This window comes from Ixodes scapularis, unplaced genomic scaffold (assembly GCF_016920785.2).
Source record: "Ixodes scapularis isolate PalLabHiFi unplaced genomic scaffold, ASM1692078v2 PGA_scaffold37__5_contigs__length_485616, whole genome shotgun sequence".
NCBI classification, from domain to species: Eukaryota; Metazoa; Arthropoda; class Arachnida; order Ixodida; family Ixodidae; genus Ixodes; species Ixodes scapularis.
This window is the reverse complement of record NW_024609865.1, coordinates 387,655-406,842: the sequence shown is the minus strand read 5'-3', so window position 1 is coordinate 406,842 and position 19,188 is coordinate 387,655. Positions and strand designations below refer to the sequence as shown.

The window sequence follows — 19,188 nt, the reverse complement described above, 5'->3', positions numbered from 1 at the left end:
TGTTTTTTTAAAGGGGCAGGCCCAGACCATATGTTGCAGGTCGGCCCTGTCCCCGCAATGCTTACATGCGCTGGAGTAAAGCCCCGGATAGCAGTGACTGTACGCCACGGGGTTTGGAAATGTATTAGTTTGAAGAAGGCGCCACGCCACTGCCTGCCATTTGGACAGAGTCCTGTCTGCTGCGGGGTATTTAGCCCTTCCCAGCCTGTAGTGGTTAATCACGTCCCGATAGGCAACCAGCCTGTCTCTGTCCGACCGGCGGAACGAGTGTGCGTCAAAGATGTTGGTGACGTCGGCCCGGTCGGTAAAGCCTCGAGCCGCGTCGTGCGCCTTCTCATTCCCCGGGAGGAGGCCAGAGTGAGCTGGCGCCCACACGATGTAAACTCCCCTAACTCGATCTCCGTGGAAACCGGTCCGTAGAATTTTGAGTGCCTCGGACGATATGCGTCCCCTCGTGTAATTTAAAATTGCCGGCTTGGAGTCGCTTACTATGAATTTGATCCGGGAGGACGAGGTCATTGCCAGTGCAATGGCTGCTTCCTCCCCAACCTCGGATGAAGTCGTGAAGACCGTGCCAGAATTAATTAACTTGCCCTCTCTATCAACTACCGATATGGCCATGGCGTCGCGACTACTGTAATCTGCGGCGTCCACGTAAACCACGTCCTCGAGGTGTGCGAACCTTTTATCTAGTGCTTGTGCTCTGGCCTGCTTGCGTTCCGTATTGTGTTCGGGGTGCATGTTTCTTGGTAATGGTGGGATATGTATATGCCCCCTGATATCGGGTGGAATGTCGTGTTTTTCCCCGAGTCTTCCTTCGTAGTTGATATGTAGCGTCTGGAGGATGTGTCTGCCAGTCGGACTCTTGGTGAGCCTTTCCATCTGCGCTATCCTCTGTGCTTCTACAAGCTCGTCTAGCGTGTTGTGCAATCCTAGTGCTTCAAAGCGCTCGTTGGAGGTCGTGATTGGTATGCCAATTGCCTGCTTGTAAGCCCTTTTTATTAAAGCGTTGATTTTATTGCGCTCATCTGCCTTGAGGTCAAGGAAGGGAGCGACATAGGTTACTCGACTCAGGACGAATGCCTGGACCAGCCTGATTAAGTTGCCCTCCTTCATTCCGTGATGCCTATTGGCTATCCGCGAAATGAGGGGGGTGGTTTGACACACACTTTTTTCGAGTGTTCGGATTGTCTCGATGTTGTGGCCGTTCTCCTGAATTTTCAAGCCTAAGACCCTAATGCTGTGTACTACCGGGATGGGCAGCCCCCCGCAAGCGTATAGATGAATTCGTGGTTTTTCGGTGGTTGCTTCCTTTTTCTGCCCTCTCCAGGTTGGCCGATAAAGGAGCAGCTCCGATTTTTGTGGGGAGCAGCTTAAGCCTTTCGGTTCCACGTACCCTTCCACCGCGTTTATTGCCTGCTGTAGTGTGTCCTGCACGTGCCCGTCGCTGCCGCCAGCCACCCAGAGTGTGACGTCGTCAGCATACAGGCTGTGATTTAGGCCATGTATTCTCTCTAAGAGGCTGGGTAGGCCGATCATAGCGACGTTGAAGAGGAAAGGCAAGAGGACAGAGCCTTGCGGCGTGCCTCTGCTCCCCAACTCCAGCTCGCCAGACTCAACCCCCCCTACTGTCAGGGTGACCGTCCTGTCAGATAAAAAATCCCTGATGTAGTCGTAGGTCCTTTGACCTACCTCCAACTGTTTTAAGTTCTCTAGAATTGCTGTGTGTTTTACATTATCAAACGCCTTTGTGAGGTCGAGCCCCACAATGGCCCTGGTGTCTAGCGGGGAACATTCCTCCCCATCTATAATTTGATGTTGGAGCCTCAGCATCACGTCTTGAGTCGAGAGCCTGGGCCGAAAACCTATCATGGTATGGGGAAAGAGTCCCTTCTCATCCATATACTTGTGTAGTCTGTTTAACACTATGTGCTCCATCAGCTTCCCCACGCATGAGGTGAGCGAGATGGGCCGCAGGGTCTCCAGATTTAGCTTTTTGCCCGGTTTCGGTATCATGATAACCTTAGCGGTCTTCCATTGTGCGGGGATTTTACCGTCCTTCCAGCACTTGTTCATGTACTTGGTGAGAGCCTCGATGGAGTCGTCATCTAGAATCCTCAGCATTGTGTTTGTTACCCCGTCCGGACCCGGAACGGATTTGGTGCGGAGACCTAGTATGGCTCCCCGCACCTCCGCCGTCGTAAACGGATGGTCAAGAGTCTCATTCGAGGCTCCAGCGTATGTTCTAAGTTGTTCTTTTGGATTGGTCCCGATGTATCTGTTGCGGACTTCCTTGATTAGGTCGTCGTTCGTGCCCTGGTAGGTGTGCAGAATTTTACTTAGATTGTGTTTCTGCGTGGTCTTACTTTTATCTGGGTCGATTAAGTACCTAAGGATATTCCAGGTTCTTGCAAGGCCCATCTGTAGTTCCATACCGTCGCACGTGCTGTGCCAGTTTTGGCGCGACAGCTGGTTTGCGTAGTCCTCTATTGTTTTATTAAGGATCGCTAGACGTCGACGAAGTGCGCGGTTTAGTTTTTGTTTGTTTAACCTTTTCTGCAAGCCTTGCTTCGCTTCCCACATGTGCAGAAGCTTAGCGTCGGCTTGTGTTAGTTCGGCTTCCTCCGGAATGGTCTTTGTTGCTTTCTGTACGCATGTGTGAAGCTGTTCGACCCACGACTCGATGTCCTCAATCTCGTGCGTCCCTGTTTTGTCCTCGCATGAATAACGTTCGGCTGCTCTTAGTTCCCTGAACTCGTCCCACTCGACGATCTTAAGCTGCGTGCCCTTTTTTGGTTTGTGGGGGCCCGCTTCTAGTTTTGTGGCCACTATATAGTGGTCACTTCCTAGATTTTCCTGCGTGTTTAGCCACTCGGCTTCCTTTTTAGCGTTCTTTGTGAATGTTAGGTCCGGTGTGGTGTCCGCACATACGCTGTTTCCCAACCTAGTGGGGTACGCGGGGTCGGTGACCAGAGACAGCCTCTCCTGCTGGGCATCCAGCCAGAGATTCCGTCCTTTGATCATTTCCCGCTTGTATCCCCAGGCTGGGTGGTGTGCGTTGAAATCACCTACTATCACTAGTGTTTGACGCTTTGCAATGTCTAATGTCTTGCGAAACAGGTTCGCGAATCTATGTTGCTTGCGTGGGTTGCTGTATACGGTTAATACAAATAGGCTTCCCATGCCCCTTATTTGGCTTGAGATGATCTCCACGAGGACGTGGTCCACGGTAGTTATGCCGGTATCGCGCCGTATAACCGGTAGATTACGTCTAACGAGGGTCGCTACTGTTATACGTTTATCGTCCGAGGCCGGTTCATCCTCACAGTAGTCCGGTTTGTACCCCGAAAGTTTAGCCAAAGCTCCCGTTTCTTGCAGGCATATGACGTCTGGCGCCTCCCCTGCTATTTTATTGTCTATGAATTGCTGTAGGTTCCCCCTTTTGCGGCGGTACCCGCGGCAATTCCACTGCCAAATTATGTATTTGTGATTATTCGGTGCCATAATCCTTAAGCTGTGTACTTTCTAGGCTTGTTCTAGCGCTTTCCAATGATACGGGTCTGGCGTAAGGCTTGGTGGATTTCATCGGCCCTGCTCCTCCTCCCCCGCCGGTGAAGCGCGGTGAGGTGGCCTCAATCGCCGTTACCCTCGCGTTAAGTGCTGCGATTTGCGTGCCTATGCTCTCGGCAAATTTCGCCAGCATGGCTTCGAATTTTGTGGTGAGCATTTCGCTCAGCTTCTCCCCGAAATGCTGCAGTGTCTCTGCGTCCCTTTTTTCTGCTCTCTTTGGGAACCTTGGGATGTTTGTTATTGTTGGGTCTTTCGCCTTACGCTTCGGGGGAGGAGACTCGGGCTCCGAGTTTTCCATCTCGTCACTGGACGAGTCCTCAGCTAGCAGGACCTGTGTGGGTCGTGGTGTGTTTGCCTTGCCCTGGTCTGGCGGTGGGGCCTGCGATTTCGAGGGACCCTGCGTTTCGGGGACTAGTTTGTCGGCGTTTTCGCTTCCTCTTAGTTTTGCCACTTCAGCCTTTAGCTTTGTATTCTCGGCGACTACCATCTCTAGCATTTGCTTGATTTTGGTGAGTTCCCCCTGTTGCTGCCTGTCTGCCTGTTGCACGCTAGTTTGGTTGCTAATCTTTTTCTTTGCATTCTGCGGAGCCGAGCTGTGGGAGACCGTGCTAGCCCAGCTCACCTTGTTCTGCTTGGTTCCTCCCGGAGTCTCGTGTCGGCCGCCTCGGGATGTCGATCTTGACTCATGTCGGCCTTGGGTGTTAGGGCTCCGGCATCTTGACTTAGATCTTGACCGGCGCTGCTGCCGCTGTCCCGCGTCGTTGTCGCTCCCTGATCCGCGGTGGGGTAGACGTGGGAAGGAGCCCGAACGATCTCTCGTCCCCCTTTCTTTCGTTCTCCCGCCGCCCTCGCTGCCACCCAGAACGGACGTCGACTCTGCGTTTCGGTGCCCGCCATATTGACCAGCGCCATTCTGACGTTCTTTTTCTCGCTGTCTCTTCCGTAGTAGGTACGGCGTTTGGAACCGGTTCTTACAGTTTTTGTCTCCAGTGGGGTGATCCCCACAACACAGGGCACACTTGGGGTCACATTTATTCCCTTCTCGTGGATTGTTTGCACCGCAAGAGCGGCATATTTTGTCTTCGGGCGTCGGGCAGACGTCCATGCGGCGTCCCACTTTTCCGCAGGTGGAGCACACTTCGTGCTTTTTTTTATGTAAGAAACACCGGTACTCCGCTCCACGGTAATATACATAATAGGGCACTTTGTTGCCCTCAAAGACGATGACCGCCGAGTTGGTTTTTCCCATTCTTTGTGCCTGAACGATGGTAGGGTTCTTGTTGTAGACAAGGCTGCGCGTAATGTCTTCCGCGGTGTCATAATCTGGGATATTATGTATAACCCCCTTAGCAGTATCCTCTGGCGGCGCCGCGTACGCGGTGACTTCATAGGTCTTGCCTGCGATGCAGATTTTTGAAATGGAGTTATATTTCTTAGCTCGTTCCATGCTTGGTGTGCTTGTCACGATGATGTTCTTCTCCGGGTTGACCCGTAGCAGGTCTCCCTCGGCTTCCTGCTCTTTGAGACCCATGGCGCAAAATACGCCGTCGCGTAGCCTCGCGGAGCTCACCTTGGTAACATCGAGGCCCTATCGTGGCCGCAGAATGATTTTTATGTCCTCGCGTGGGAGGGCTGGTTGCTGACGCTGTTTCCTGTGTCTCTGACGTGGTTTTAGGTTTCCTGTCCGGCCACCTGCGTCGTTTTTGGCTGTGCTCATCGCCGTGAGGCCTAGCTTGTTGAGGGCTCGTGTGCCCCGTTGTCGGTGGCTCACGAGCCAGCCGGCCTCTGCTGTACACTCTTCCGGTGAGATGTCCTCACCTGCCACTTCGACGTAATCCATCTTGGGTCTCGGTGCCTTGGGGAGGGCTCCGCCCCCGCCGCTGGCCTGCTGCAGGTGCCGTATTCCTCGTTAGGGTTAGTGGGGCGCCGGCCCGTCGGTAGGAGGAATTGGCTGAACAAGGCCAGGGGGTGGTCCGATTTCCATAAACGTGGTGTCCTCGGGTAGCAAATACCTTTAGGCACCCGGTGTTGTGGTTCTTGCTGGAAGGTTTGGGGTATTTTTCGCCTTTGAAGCTGATTGTTCGCAGAGCGCCGATCGAAGCTGTGCACGCTTCGATGCAATGCAATGCAACGGCAATGCAACGGCCTTCGCGCTTTAGCATGGTCACACAAAACGGGGGTTCGCTCGCGAAGAGTGTGCTGGTAGGGAAAGTAAAGGAATTCACATAAGGCACGAGAGCTCAGCCAGAGACCGTCTCTGGACTCGCTTCGAGCGTACAAAAGAGCAGAAAACTAATGGGCCATAAAATGGCCGCGGGGGGGTCGTGTCAAGTAGGACCGTGGACAGAGTGACCGTCGTGCATATGTCTGCTCCCTTCCTTCCCCCCCCCCCCCCTTGTTCCCTTCATCATTCTCCACCCCTCGCCGCCTTGTCCTCTCCCCCCCCCCCCCCCCCCCAGTAAAAGTTGTTGTTTTTGTTGTTGTTTTACGAAACTGTTCTTTGCTTGTCCATGTTTCTGCCTACACACGTACACCAGGCAAACACAGAAAAAGCTCTACTGAGACCTCGCCCCTGCTTATCCTTGACAGCGCTGTGAAAGGTACTGGCTGAACCAACCAGCTATGTGGCTTTTGTCACTTCGCACTAGCGGATGCGTAAGGCATAAGCATGAGGGGTGTGATGGAAGTAGTTCATTGAAACAGAAAAATTGTAGCATGAAACCTGCTGTCAGTTTAAACAGTAACTTTCGACTGCAGGCGATAAGCTGGCCGAGGAGCGCAGCCAGAACGTCTTGGTACTACGAAGCTGAACCGATATTTTTAGAAACAAGAATGCTGGAGTTCTCGTCAGCGGATTGCGCCTGCGTGAACTTAAAATTGAAATTTTAGGGAAAGAGAACGCAGCCCGAGTTTTCTGTGAATAAACAGCGACTCACTTGGACATTGGAGTTGAGAAGCCGCCTGTAAACGCCTGATAGACGTGGAAGCGTGCAGTTCACTGAAACTTCTGCTTTTTTTTAATAATTTATAAACGGCAAAATCAGTCTGCTGAAAGTTTCTGCGTTTATATTTCGTGCACTTTTTTGGTTTTGATAAGTTTGGTGACCAAGAAAGAAGATCAAGTGGGTCATTCGGTCGGATAACAACCTTCGTCCAGCAGGAGTCTTTGAAATGTACCCAGACGCAAGTACCGCATCTTGGTCTCACAGCCAGCCAGTTTTAGTAGGTAAACCAGCCCCTACTTAGGCAACGTGCAACAAACATAGGAAATCCACATATTCAGGGGAATCGTGTTTTGAAGCTCGCCGATGCCTAACTCAGATATATTCGAGTGGTTTGCTTGCCTCCACCACCCAAGTGCATTCGTCGCATGTTTATGAGATTTAGTTCTGTATTGGTTGGACAGTGCAAGACTCGTTTATCTCGAACATCTGATGAATTTCTTTAAAACTTCATATATTCGTTCTCCTAAGATTTTTAACCTAAAATATTGGGTAGAAAGTAACTAATGCGGTTATTTTTGTTTTAATTTTGATGGGGCACAAAAGTTTCCCATCTCAAACACGCAGTAGAGAGTGTATGTTTTTTTCGCGTTTCTTTGGAGTAACACAAAAGTAATTGAGTAAAGTAACGTAGTAATTAATCATTTACTTTTTCGGGGAGGAATTTGTAACGGTAATTTTTTTACTTTTTAGGCCAAGTAATTGTAACTGAAATTCATTACCTTTTTAAATAACGGACGCAAGTCTGCAAACGCCAAAACGAACGCACGCTACCCCAATTACTAATCCCGAACACTGCACTTCCACCGTTTATACTGAATAGTTTTGTAGGTACGGATCTCCTCGATGATAACCTAAGCGATACCTAATATTCCCAATATTTGTATATCGTTTCAGTAATGTCATTCCTCAGAAGGTATTTGCAAAGGCCCCGTGGATAGAACTGTTGTAAAAAAAATAAACGTTCAAGCCGTAATTATTTGCGACAGCCGATAATACAACCCGCTCAACCGCGGTTCTCAGCAGCCATGTGTTCGCTCTTCCGCAAAGCAACTCCCAGATTGGCGCGAGGGGCTCCAGCGTTATCTATCGTAGCCTTTCTGTTTGTTCTGGCGCTGTTCGTGTGCAGCTACAATGGTCGTCTTGAATTAACCTCTGTTAAGGAGGTATTCATTCAGCTAAAAGAAGTGCTTGACAGGCGGAGAAATTGACCTTCAACCAAGATGAATGCGATGAAAGCCACAATTTGCGGTATGTGTTCTATATGACTAGCTATTCCGTGGTGAGTTCGATAACTCCTCTCGGCCACAAACCGATTGTCGACTAAAAACTTTCCGACTATAACACAAATGAAATTTTCTTATTACCGCATTGGTCATGGATGAAGAAAGAAAAAAACAATTAAAACAGGGACAACACCAACCACATCTTTCAACTAGCAACAGAGGAGTAAACTTTCAACAGCGAGCAGCCGACTATACCCAGTAAAAATAGGGCAGAGAAGGGAGAGACAAGGAAAGATAAGAAACGCGAAGCGCAAGTCAGGGTGGTAGGGTTATCTCGGATATTAAAAATTCAACCTCAGTTTTCGTCAGCAGGAGGGAACGTTGTTTCTTGCTGTGGTCATGGCGAATGATTCTATAATTTCCCTGCCGAATCTGCTGTCATGCCCCCCCAGGACTTTTATGTCATCAAAGAGGGGATGACAACGCAAACACGAACAGGCATGTATGACTATGGGATGATAAGAATCTGGAGAGGCCTTAGAAATTTCGTTGTGATGTTCGCGGAGTCTGTGATTGGTGCATCTGCCGGTCTGTCCTATGTATTGATGGCCGCAGCTCAAGGGGATGGAGTAAACTTTCTTCTCTTTGAGTGAAATGAATTTCTTTTCGTGGTTTGACTGTGCAGCCAATCGGAATCCGGTTGGCTCAAACACGAAAAGAAATTCATTCCATGCAAAGAGAAGAAGGTTTATTCCATCCCCTTGAGCTGCGGCCATCAATACATAGGACAAACCGGCAGATGCACCAATCACAGACTCCGCGAACATCACAACGAAGTTTCTAAAGCCTCTCCAGATTCTTATCACCCATAGTCACACATGCCCGTTCGTGTTTGCGTTGTCATCCCCTCTTTGATGACACAAAAATCCTGGGGGGGGGGGGCATGATAGCAGATTCGGCAGGGAAATCATAGAATCATTCGCCATGACCACAGCAAAAAACAGCGTGTCAATCCCTTCCCTCCTGCTGACGAAAACTGAGGTTGAATTTTTAAAAATCCGAGATAACCCTACCACCCTGACTTGCACTTCGCGTTTCTTATCTTTCCTTCTCTCCCCCTTCTCTCCCCTACTCCTACTGGGTATAGTTGGCTGCTCGCTGTTGAAATTTTACTCGTCTGTTGCTAGTTGAAAGATGCGGTTCGTGTTCTCCCTGTTTTAATTGTTTTATTCTTTCTTCATCCATGACTTAAACCAAAACGCTCTTCTCCCAAGCATACCGTATTGGTCTTTCTGTTTGATTTCGATTAAGGCTCATATACCACACTATAGATATACGTACTTCCCGTAGTGGTGCAAAACTATCGATAGTACTATCGATAGTATCGATAGTCGCCAGAAATCTGACTATCGATAGTAAAAAAACTATCGATAGTACTATCGATAGTCGACTGTCGCAAAACTATCGATAGTACTATCGATAGTCGACTATCGGAAAACTATCGATAGTACTATCGATAGTCGACTATCAGAAAAATATCGTTAATCGACTATCGGAAAACTATTGATAGTCGACAATCGTAAACCTATCGATAGTACTGTCGACAGTTTACTATCGATAGTTTTCCGACACTAGCAGTTTGCGTCGCTCCCTTTTTTTTTCTTTTTCTTGCTTTTTTTTTTAAAATCGGACACCAACTAGCCCAAGAACTTACCATCCCAACTTTGGTCCAGCTTTCAGTGATGACGAAGACGGGAGTTCGGGTGAAAAGAGGAGGAAGGTCAGGCGAGTGGCGGTGTGGCAACTGTGTTCGCTCTAGTAGTGGTGCAAAACTATAAATAGTACTATCGATAGTCTCCATAGCCGCCAAAAATCTGACTATCGGTAGTAAAAAAAACTATCGATAGTCGACTATCTAAAAGCTACGATAGTACTATCGATAGCCTACTATCGGAAAACTATCGATAGTACTATCGATAGTCGACTATCGAAAAACTATCGATAGTACTATCGATAGTCGACTATCGAAAAACTATCGATAGTACTATCGATAGTCGACTATCGAAAAACTATCAATGGTCGACTATCTATAGTCGACTATCGAAAAACTATCGATAGTACTATCGATAGTCGACTATCGATAGTTCTGCGACACTATCGATAGTTTTTTCAAAACTATCGATAGTATCGATAGTCGATTTTTCGATAGTTTTGCATCACTAGATTTTGGGCGAAGAAAGGAGGAAGGGAGGCGAGCGGCGGTGCGGCAACTGTGTTCGCTCTAGTGCTACAAAACTATCGATAGTCTCCATAGCCGCCAAAAATTTGACTACCGATAGTAAAAAAAACTATCGATAGTACTATCGATAGTCGACTATCAAAAAACTATCGATAGTACTATCGATAGTCGACTATCGAAAAACTATCAATGGTCGACTATCTATAGTCGACTATCGAAAAACTATCGATAGTAGTATCGATAGTCGACTATAGATAGTTCTGCGACACTATCGATAGTTTTTCCAAAACTATCGATAGTATCGATTGTCGATTTATCGATAGTTTTGCATCACTAGATTTTGGGCGAAGAGAGGAGGAAGGGAGGCGAGCGGCGATGCGGCAACTGTGTTCGCTCTAGTGGTACAAAACTATCGATAGTCTCCATAGCCGCCAAAAATCTGACTACCGATAGTAAAAAAACTACCGATTGTAAAAAAAACTATCGATAGTACTATCGATAGTCGACTATCGAAAAACTATCGATAGTACTATCGATAGTCGACTATCGAAAAACTATCAATGGTCGACTATCTATAGTCGACTATCGAAAAACTATCGATAGTACTATCGATAGTCGACTATCGATAGTTCTGCGACACTATCGATAGTTTTTCCAAAACAATCGATAGTTTCGAAAGTCGATTTATCGATAGTTTTGCATCACTAGATTTTGGGCGAAGAGAGGAGGAAGGGACGCGAGCGGCGGTGCGGCAACTGTGTTCGCTCTAGTGGTACAAAACTATCGATAGTCTCCATAACCGCCCAAAATCTGACTACCGATAGTAAAAAAACTATCGATAGTACTATCGATAGTCGACTATCAAAAAACTATCGATAGTACTATCGATAGTCGACTATCGAAAAACTATCAATGGTCGACTATCTATAGTCGACTATCGATAGTTCTGCGACACTATCGATAGTTTTTCCAAAACTATCGATAGTATCGATAGTCGATTTATCGATAGTTTTGCATCACTAGATTTTGGGCGAAGAGAGGAGGAAGGGAGGCGAGCGGCGATGCGGCAACTGTGTTCGCTCTAGTGGTACAAAACTATCGATAGTCTCCATAGCCGCCAAAAATCTGACTACCGATAGTAAAAAAACTACCGATTGTAAAAAAACTATCGATAGTACTATCGATAGTCGACTATCGAAAAACTATCGATAGTACTATCGATAGTCAACTATAGAAAAACTATCAATGGTCGACTATCTATAGTCGACTATCGAAAAACTATCGATAGTACTATCGATAGTCGACTATCGATAGTTCTGCGACACTATCGATAGTTTTTCCAAAACTATCGATAGTTTCGATAGTCGATTTATCGATAGTTTTGCATCACTAGATTTTGGGCGAAGAGAGGAGGAAGGGAGGCGAGCGGCGGTGCGGCAACTGTGTTCGCTCTAGTGGTACAAAACTATCGATAGTCTCCATAGCCGCCAAAAATCTGACTACCGATAGTAAAAAAACTATCGATAGTACTATCGATAGTCGACTATCAAAAAACTATCGATAGTACTATCGATAGTCGACTATCGAAAAACTATCAATGGTCGACTATCTATAGTCGACTATCGATAGTTCTGCGACACTATCGATAGTTTTTCCAAAACTATCGATAGTATCGATAGTCGATTTATCGATAGTTTTGCATCACCAGATTTTGGGCGAAGAGAGGAGGAAGGGAGGCGAGCGGCGGGGCGGCAACTGTGTTCGCTCTAGTGGTACAAAACTATCGATAGTCTCCATAGCCGCCAAAAATCTGACTACCGATAGTAAAAAAACTATCGATAGTACTATCGATAGTCGACTATCGAAAAACTATCGATAGTACTATCGATAGTCGACTATCGAAAAACTATCAATGGTCAACTATCTATAGTCGACTATCGAAAAACTATCGATAGTACTATCGATAGTCGACTATTGATAGTTCTGCGACACTATCGATAGTTTTTCCAAAACTATCGATAGTATCGATAGTCGGTTTATTGATAGTTTTGCATCACTAGATTTTGGGCGAAGAGAGGAGGAAGGGAGGCGAGCGGCGGTGCGGCAACTGTGTTCGCTCTAGTGGTACAAAACTATCGATAGTCTCCATAGCCTCCAAAAATCGGACTACCGATAGTAAAAAAACTATCGATAGTACTATCGATAGTCGACTATCAAAAAACTATCGATAGTACTATCGATAGTCGACTATCGAAAAACTATCAATGGTCGACTATCTATAGTCGACTATCGAAAAACTATCGATAGTACTATCGATAGTCGACTATCGATAGTTCTGCGACACTATCGATAGTTTTTCCAAAACTATCGATAGTATCGATAGTCGATTTATCGATAGTTTTACATCACTAGATTTTGGGCGAAGAGAGGAGGAAGGGAGGCGAGCGGCGGTGCGGCAACTGTGTTCGCTCTAGTGGTACAAAACTATCGATAGTCTCCATAGCCGCCAAAAATCTGACTACCGATAGTAAAAAAACTATCGATAGTACTATCGATAGTCGACTATCGAAAAACTATCGATAGTACTATCGATAGTCGACTATCGAAAAACTATCGATAGTACTATCGATAGTCGACTATCGAAAAACTATCAATGGTCGACTATCTATAGTCGACTATCGAAAAACTATCGATAGTCGACTATCGATAGTTCTGCGACACTATCGATAGTTTTTCTAAAACTCTCGATAGTATCGATAGTCGATATATCGATAGTTTTGCATCACTAGATTTTGGGCGAAGAGAGGAGGAAGGGAGGCGAGCGGCGGTGCGGCAACTGTGTTCGCTCTAGTGGTACAAAACTATCGATAGTCTCCATAGCCGCCAAAAATCTGACTACCGATAGTAAAAAAACTATCGATAGTACTATCGATAGTCGACTATTGAAAAACTATCGATAGTACTATCGATAGTCGACTATCGAAAAACTATCGATAGTACTATCGATAGTCGACTATCGAAAAACTATCAATGGTCGACTATCTATAGTCGACTATCGAAAAACTATCGATAGTACTATCGATAGTCGACTGTCGATAGTTCTGCGACACTATCGATAGTTTTTCCAAAACTATCGATAGTATCGATAGTCAATTTATCGATAGTTTTGCATCACTAGATTTTGGGCGAAGAGAGGAGGAAGGGAGGCGAGCGGCGGTGCGGCAACTGTGTTCGCTCTAGTGGTACAAAACTATCGATAGTCTCCATAGCCGCCAAAAATCTGACTACCGATAGTAAAAAAACTATCGATAGTACTATCGATAGTACTATCGATAGTCGACTATCGAAAAACTATCGATAGTACTATCGATAGTCGACTATCGAAAAACTATCAATGGTCGACTATCTATAGTCGACTATCGAAAAACTATCGAAAGTCGACTATCGATAGTTCTGCGACACTATCGATAGTTTTTCTAAAACTCTCGATAGTATCGATAGTCGATATATCGATAGTTTTGCATCACTAGATTTTGGGCGAAGAGAGGAGGAAGGGAGGCGAGCGGCGGTGCGGCAACTGTGTTCGCTCTAGTGGTACAAAACTATCGATAGTCTCCATAGCCGCCAAAAATCTGACTACCGATAGTAAAAAAACTATCGATAGTACTACCGATAGTCGACTATCGAAAAACTATCAATAGTACTATCGATAGTCGACTATCGAAAAACTATCGATAGTACTATCGATAGTCGACTATCGATAAACTATCGATAGTACTATCGATAGTCGACTATCGATAGTTCTGCCATACTATCGATAGTTTTTCCAAAACTATCGATAGTATCGATAGTCGATTTATCGATAGTTTTTCATCACTAACTTTCCGTCATTTTTCAAGCCTGTTCAGCCCATCCCCGAGAGTGAAAACGCTCTCGAGGAAGGAACAACAGGACATTGCAGGCGACAGTTACACAGTAACATTGGCCCGTGATAGGTAGGAGCTACGGTTCAGATCAGCGTTCCAATATGACCTACGGGTCGATCGATGGCACATCGCTGAAGCGGTATTTTTGGAACTCTTTAATGAAGAGCAAAATCTTAACGTGTGACGGCAGACGTCGTCTCATCTTGCTTTTTACACCACTGGTACGCGAAACACATGGTGACATCGGCGAGTCGATGATTCCAGCCTTCGTTCACATCGCTTACTTCCATGGCGATGTTGGTGACACACGAAAATTCAAAACCATAGTGATCGTCATGGGCACCGTTGGCAACCCGGTTTACGGGGATGCGGAGACGGCCATACTTACGAAGGTAGTTGACGTAGATGATGTTCGGCCACTTGCAACAAGGGGCCCGGTGGTGAACACGTTGCGAAGTGAAGTTTACACGGGTGGTCTTAGGCTTTAAATTAGATAGATTTATTTAACATAGCATATTGACAGTGGTGGATGCGAACAGGCATCACCGCCTGGCACTTTCCGTCCTTGAGAACCCCAACAAAAGACTCAACCGCAAGCCAGCTTGATCCGTCCCAAAAAGCCCCCTCTCATATTAGGTCCCTCCGTTTTAGAGTCGGAGTCAGGTTCCCTCTCCCAATCGTCCGAAGGAATCGCCCAGATTCCCACGCTATTTTCTTGCTTGTAGACGGTCGGTCATAAACGCACACAAGCAGAACAACAACAGGCTCTCTCAAAAGGATAACCAAAATAAAACGCACACAAAGGCCCCACGCTCTCTTCAACGGACATTTCAAGGAAGTGCCGTGAAGATCGGCGCTCCCACGAACCCGGCCCGCTCACACAATGAACGCAAAGCCGATATGTTCGGCACGGTTCACTACTTCAGAAACCACATTCGACAGCCACCAATGGGAAACAGTGCGTCCCGTTGCCCCGGCTCCCCAATTAGGCAGACGCCCACTCGAGGCGCCCCTGAGAGCGACATTCCCGCGACACCTCCCCCTCTCCCGCGGTCAGCCAGCCATCTCCCCCGCCGCCTTGGCGATCCTTCCGACGACACAGCAGCGCTTCGACACAAATCGACAAAAAAAGAAGGAATAATATGCCTATACCTAACTGCCATCTTAGCCCAGTGTACGTAGCACTGCTGGCACTGTTCCGGAACTTCGCTTTTTTCAAACATCGCTTGTTTTACAAAATTAGAGGTAAAATCGTCAATGCAACCAACGTGCTCCGAGTGTTTGGTCTGGAAGACTGAACTACAGGTGGGCTTCTCTGCCGCTAATGCTGAATCAGCTCAATAGCGTTCATTTAAACAAAGCCTGCAGCGTGCCGAAAAAAAAAAAAAAAAAACGAAACCAAGAGAAGATGAGGCGGGAGGGCGGAACTTTCCTCCTGTGTGCTTCGAGAATGAGAAAAACGTTTCGTTGCTCCCTTCTTCTTATGTCCGCTTGGGTGTGCGCAATTAGAAGGAAAGAAAACGCACTTTCGCTTTTTTCCTTATTATTTTGCTTAGTGTGTGGTATTCAATACGAAATGAGCCAATTTCACGCCGAACGCAGACGCAGACTTCGCGTCCGATACATGTTCAGACTACTGCGTGATCAAACTATGACGGGCTCGGATAATTAAAGCAGAAACTGCTATACTTGGTGGAACCATTTCTTGGCAATGAAGTCAAACCTATGGGTACCTGGGCCCCCGCGCATATTGAGCGCCGATCGCAGCTGCGCTCTTGAGGTCTTCATTTATTCGGAAATGCCAGAAAAAGTTTGCCTCGAGTATAGAGGGCACGCATTATCGGAAAGGGTATATTTGTTCTTCGGATACAATTCCTACCATACGCCAAACAATTGCACTTAGGCCAACCCCAAGACTTCCTGAAAAAAGAAAAAAAGTTTCAGATACACATCGTACACCATGTAACGTTGCAGCCGAAGCGTCTGTTCACTTATAATTCCGAGCATGGCCGAATCGGATGGGGCCTCCTCGTGATTCCCTTCTGTCCCGAAAATAAAAGAACGAATGTGATGGCCGCGTCGTTTTGTGAAATTGGAGTTCGCTTCCCGAGTATTCCCGGCACGTGGAGAGAGTAGCGCCATAGCCAGTGCAAGCACGTCTTGGCACAATGACCCAGATGATCCCTAGCGGTCGTTATTTTCGTATTCGACGCGCCTGAAAGGCCCACAGTGGTAGAAAGGACAGCCAGCGCAGGCACGATCGAAATGTACGGCGATACGGCTTGCTGCTATCCTTATGCTTGGATTATACGATGGCGAAGATAGAAAGCAACACATATTTGTTGTTGCTGTTTTTACGAAGTGCGAAAGCGATTGCCCCAACACACTTTGCGCGTCTGCTTTTTCCTGGTTGAGTGGGCCAATCACGGCCGATAGAGTGAACCTAATAACTATCCCCCTACAAAAATCTATATTGACGTTCTATGGGCAGGGCTACTTCCGTGCTATTATCTCAATGGTGATCCTATGGTAGGGGGTAGATTTACATGAACATTTTACTTTTTGTTTAGTCACTCTTAAATTTCTGCCAACGATGACTAGGACATCCATGGCATCACGAGTCACATGGTACCTCATAACTTCGGAAGCTTTTCTTATTCCTTTCTAATACCCAGCTAGGGACATCCTAGAATTAGGCGAGTCTATGGACATCCTAGCATTGGGCGAGTCTATGGACATCTTATCTCTGGGCAGGTCTAGGGACATCCTACTTTTTCTCCCTCCTGTAAGCTAAATTCACATGGGTGTAAGCTAGATTGATAGGAAAAAAACATATGTTGGAAACATTGATATAAAAATCCTACGCAAAGTCGATCGCAGCATCCGTGGCAGGAGTAACTACGGGAAGGTCCGCATCGACAAGCGCGAACGAGTAAGTTATCCTCGGTATCAGCATGTTTCCTACGCTCCTGTAGAGATGGTTGCAGCTCTGGGAGTTGTGAGCCGGCTCGGCTAGCATGCTCGCGAGAAAAAATCCGACGTGCGCAAAGCAGTTGGGGATCTTTCACATTCGGGTCGCGGACCCGCTTTCTCTTGCATGAGGAACTCGAGCCCGTCCAATATGCATTGCTGGTTCTGCAAAATGGTGGACAGTGTCGAACAGCCGATGCCGGAATGTCTAATTCTTTTGCGATTTTGGACTTAGGCCGTGTGCGTGTAGCACACCGCAGCCGGTCGCGTCGGGGACTCCCGAAGGGATGACCCTCGAACTTCATCGCTCCCATGACCCGATCCCGACAGGAGTCGGGCAGCGTCGCCGCGGGCGCCATGAGTAGCGTCGGAGCGTGGATGCTGCTCCCGCTGCTCCCTGCCAGCATCTCCGCGTCAGAGCATCGGCATCGGAAGCGGCGCTCTGCGCGCTCTGCCTTCTGTCACCAGTTTATTCCGTTTTCTTGTTTGCCGTTTGCCTCAGTGGAGAAGGGGAGGGAACGCGAAGGTCTCCGTGCGCCTCCGTGTAGGCTTGCATGCTTTCGGCACCACGGCCTTCATAATAGGCGTGGTCGGCCGCCTATTAAAGGCGTGCATTTCGTTTGGGACCCGGTTGAAATTCGAAAAAACGATAATTCGAAAAATACGATTTTGTTATAACTAGGAATAACAATGGGAATGAGTGAAGATTGACAAGTGCAGCCGTAGTAATATTGTGAACGAAGAGGGGAGAATGTGATTATTGAATTTATTGCATTAAAGTTAGGGAAAGGGAAAGAAAGCTGGCGAAAAATTGGGCCAGGAGCGGGGATTGAACCCGCAACCTTCGCCTGTCTGGGGCAACGCCTGAACCGATTAGACCATCCCGGCCACGAAATCCTACGCGTACAGCGGCAACAAGCGATTTCTTCAAAGAAGCCAAATACATTTTTTTTATCCGTTTAGTGTTCGGTTCGGAAAAGTACAGCTTACGCCTCATCGTGTTGAATCTTCACGGAGCCCTTCCTTCTCGTTTTTGAGTGGCTGTTTTGAACTGCTCACCTCGACATAGATCTCAGTCTCTCAGATTACATCCCTGAAGTTCGAAACTTTAATTGTAAGTACACTGCAACCTTTTCTTAACGACGAGTGACCTATTTGGTTGCTCTTTATAACGCTAACGGGTGAACAACGGACAACCACAAACACGTTGCCCACCCGTCAGGGGTCCAAACACCAAGAAAACTTGTTTAACCAACACGCGTTCCTGATTTTATTCCTGACGATTGACCGTTCTTCAACAGGTGTAATAAATTTCTTGGAGATTTGAAATTAATCCCTTGTCCATGTTTTAGCAGCAACCTGCTTTATAAAATTTGGCTATTTTCGTCCTAGAGCCTAAGACGACCCTTATATTACCTTTGTAGCAGCATCATAAGCTCCTCCTAGGAGCGTTGGACGACCGCTCTATTTCCTTTGTAGCAGTATCCTATGGCTGTGGACGTCCTAGGTCCTTCCTAAGAGCCTCATACATAAACTATGCCAAGGACAGGGCGGTAACCGCCCCCGGTCGGGGGGGGGGGGGGGGTATGGTTTGCCCCCCACTCAAAAACAAGTTGGTGCGCCACTGAGTAACATCCTACGGTTGTCCTATATTCAACTGGACTGGTTTTGATATTAGCACTGCCATAGGCCTAGGCTTTCCATGGGACATCCCCAGCAGGTCAGTAGACCTAGGTCTGTAGTATTTCCGCGTGCCAAGTTTCTTCAGGAGACTTTTAGGGGGATGACAGGAAGGTATTAGCGCTCATGAGATTTATAAAAAAGACCCTACGCCTCTTCTAGGAACACCTTTATGAAACGTCTCTAGGACGTAAGTAAGCTTTTTGTTTTGTAAGAGTAGTCACACGCATCCTCAGGAACGCGGGGCGTGATGAGTCTCTGGCATATCAGTATTGTTTCTCAGCCAATGAGATTGTGGTCTTAGCCGATAAGAACACCGGAGGATGAATTACAAAGAAAGAAGCATGAACATAAAATCCCACGTAATGTACTTCCTAAGCGGTCGGGAACTATAGCATAACCAACGGAGAGAACCGGAAGTCATCTACTCCTATAGACCAACACATTGTTGACGAACAAGTTTGCATTTGCCCCAAACCACGCGTGGGCATTGCGCTTGCGCAGGAACCAGACCCGCATCGAGTGATACGTCCACGCATGCGCCGCGTCGACAGCAGTGCCATTAACGCCGCGTG

At 47.2% G+C, this 19,188-nt stretch overlaps 1 protein-coding gene across 1 annotated transcript; it reads right to left on the bottom strand.

Annotated features, from left to right (window-relative positions):
• Window positions 1–318: 318 nt before the first annotated feature.
• LOC115332399 lies at window positions 319–5,101 on the bottom strand (the record flags this gene model as incomplete). Its single annotated transcript, XM_040218318.2, has 2 exons — window positions 3,557–5,101; window positions 319–3,468 (listed from the first exon to the last, which is right to left on the bottom strand). Coding segments are annotated over exons 1-2 (4,695 nt in total), but the record flags the coding sequence as incomplete, so codon positions are not given.
• Between the last annotated feature and the right edge of the window lie 14,087 nt (window positions 5,102–19,188).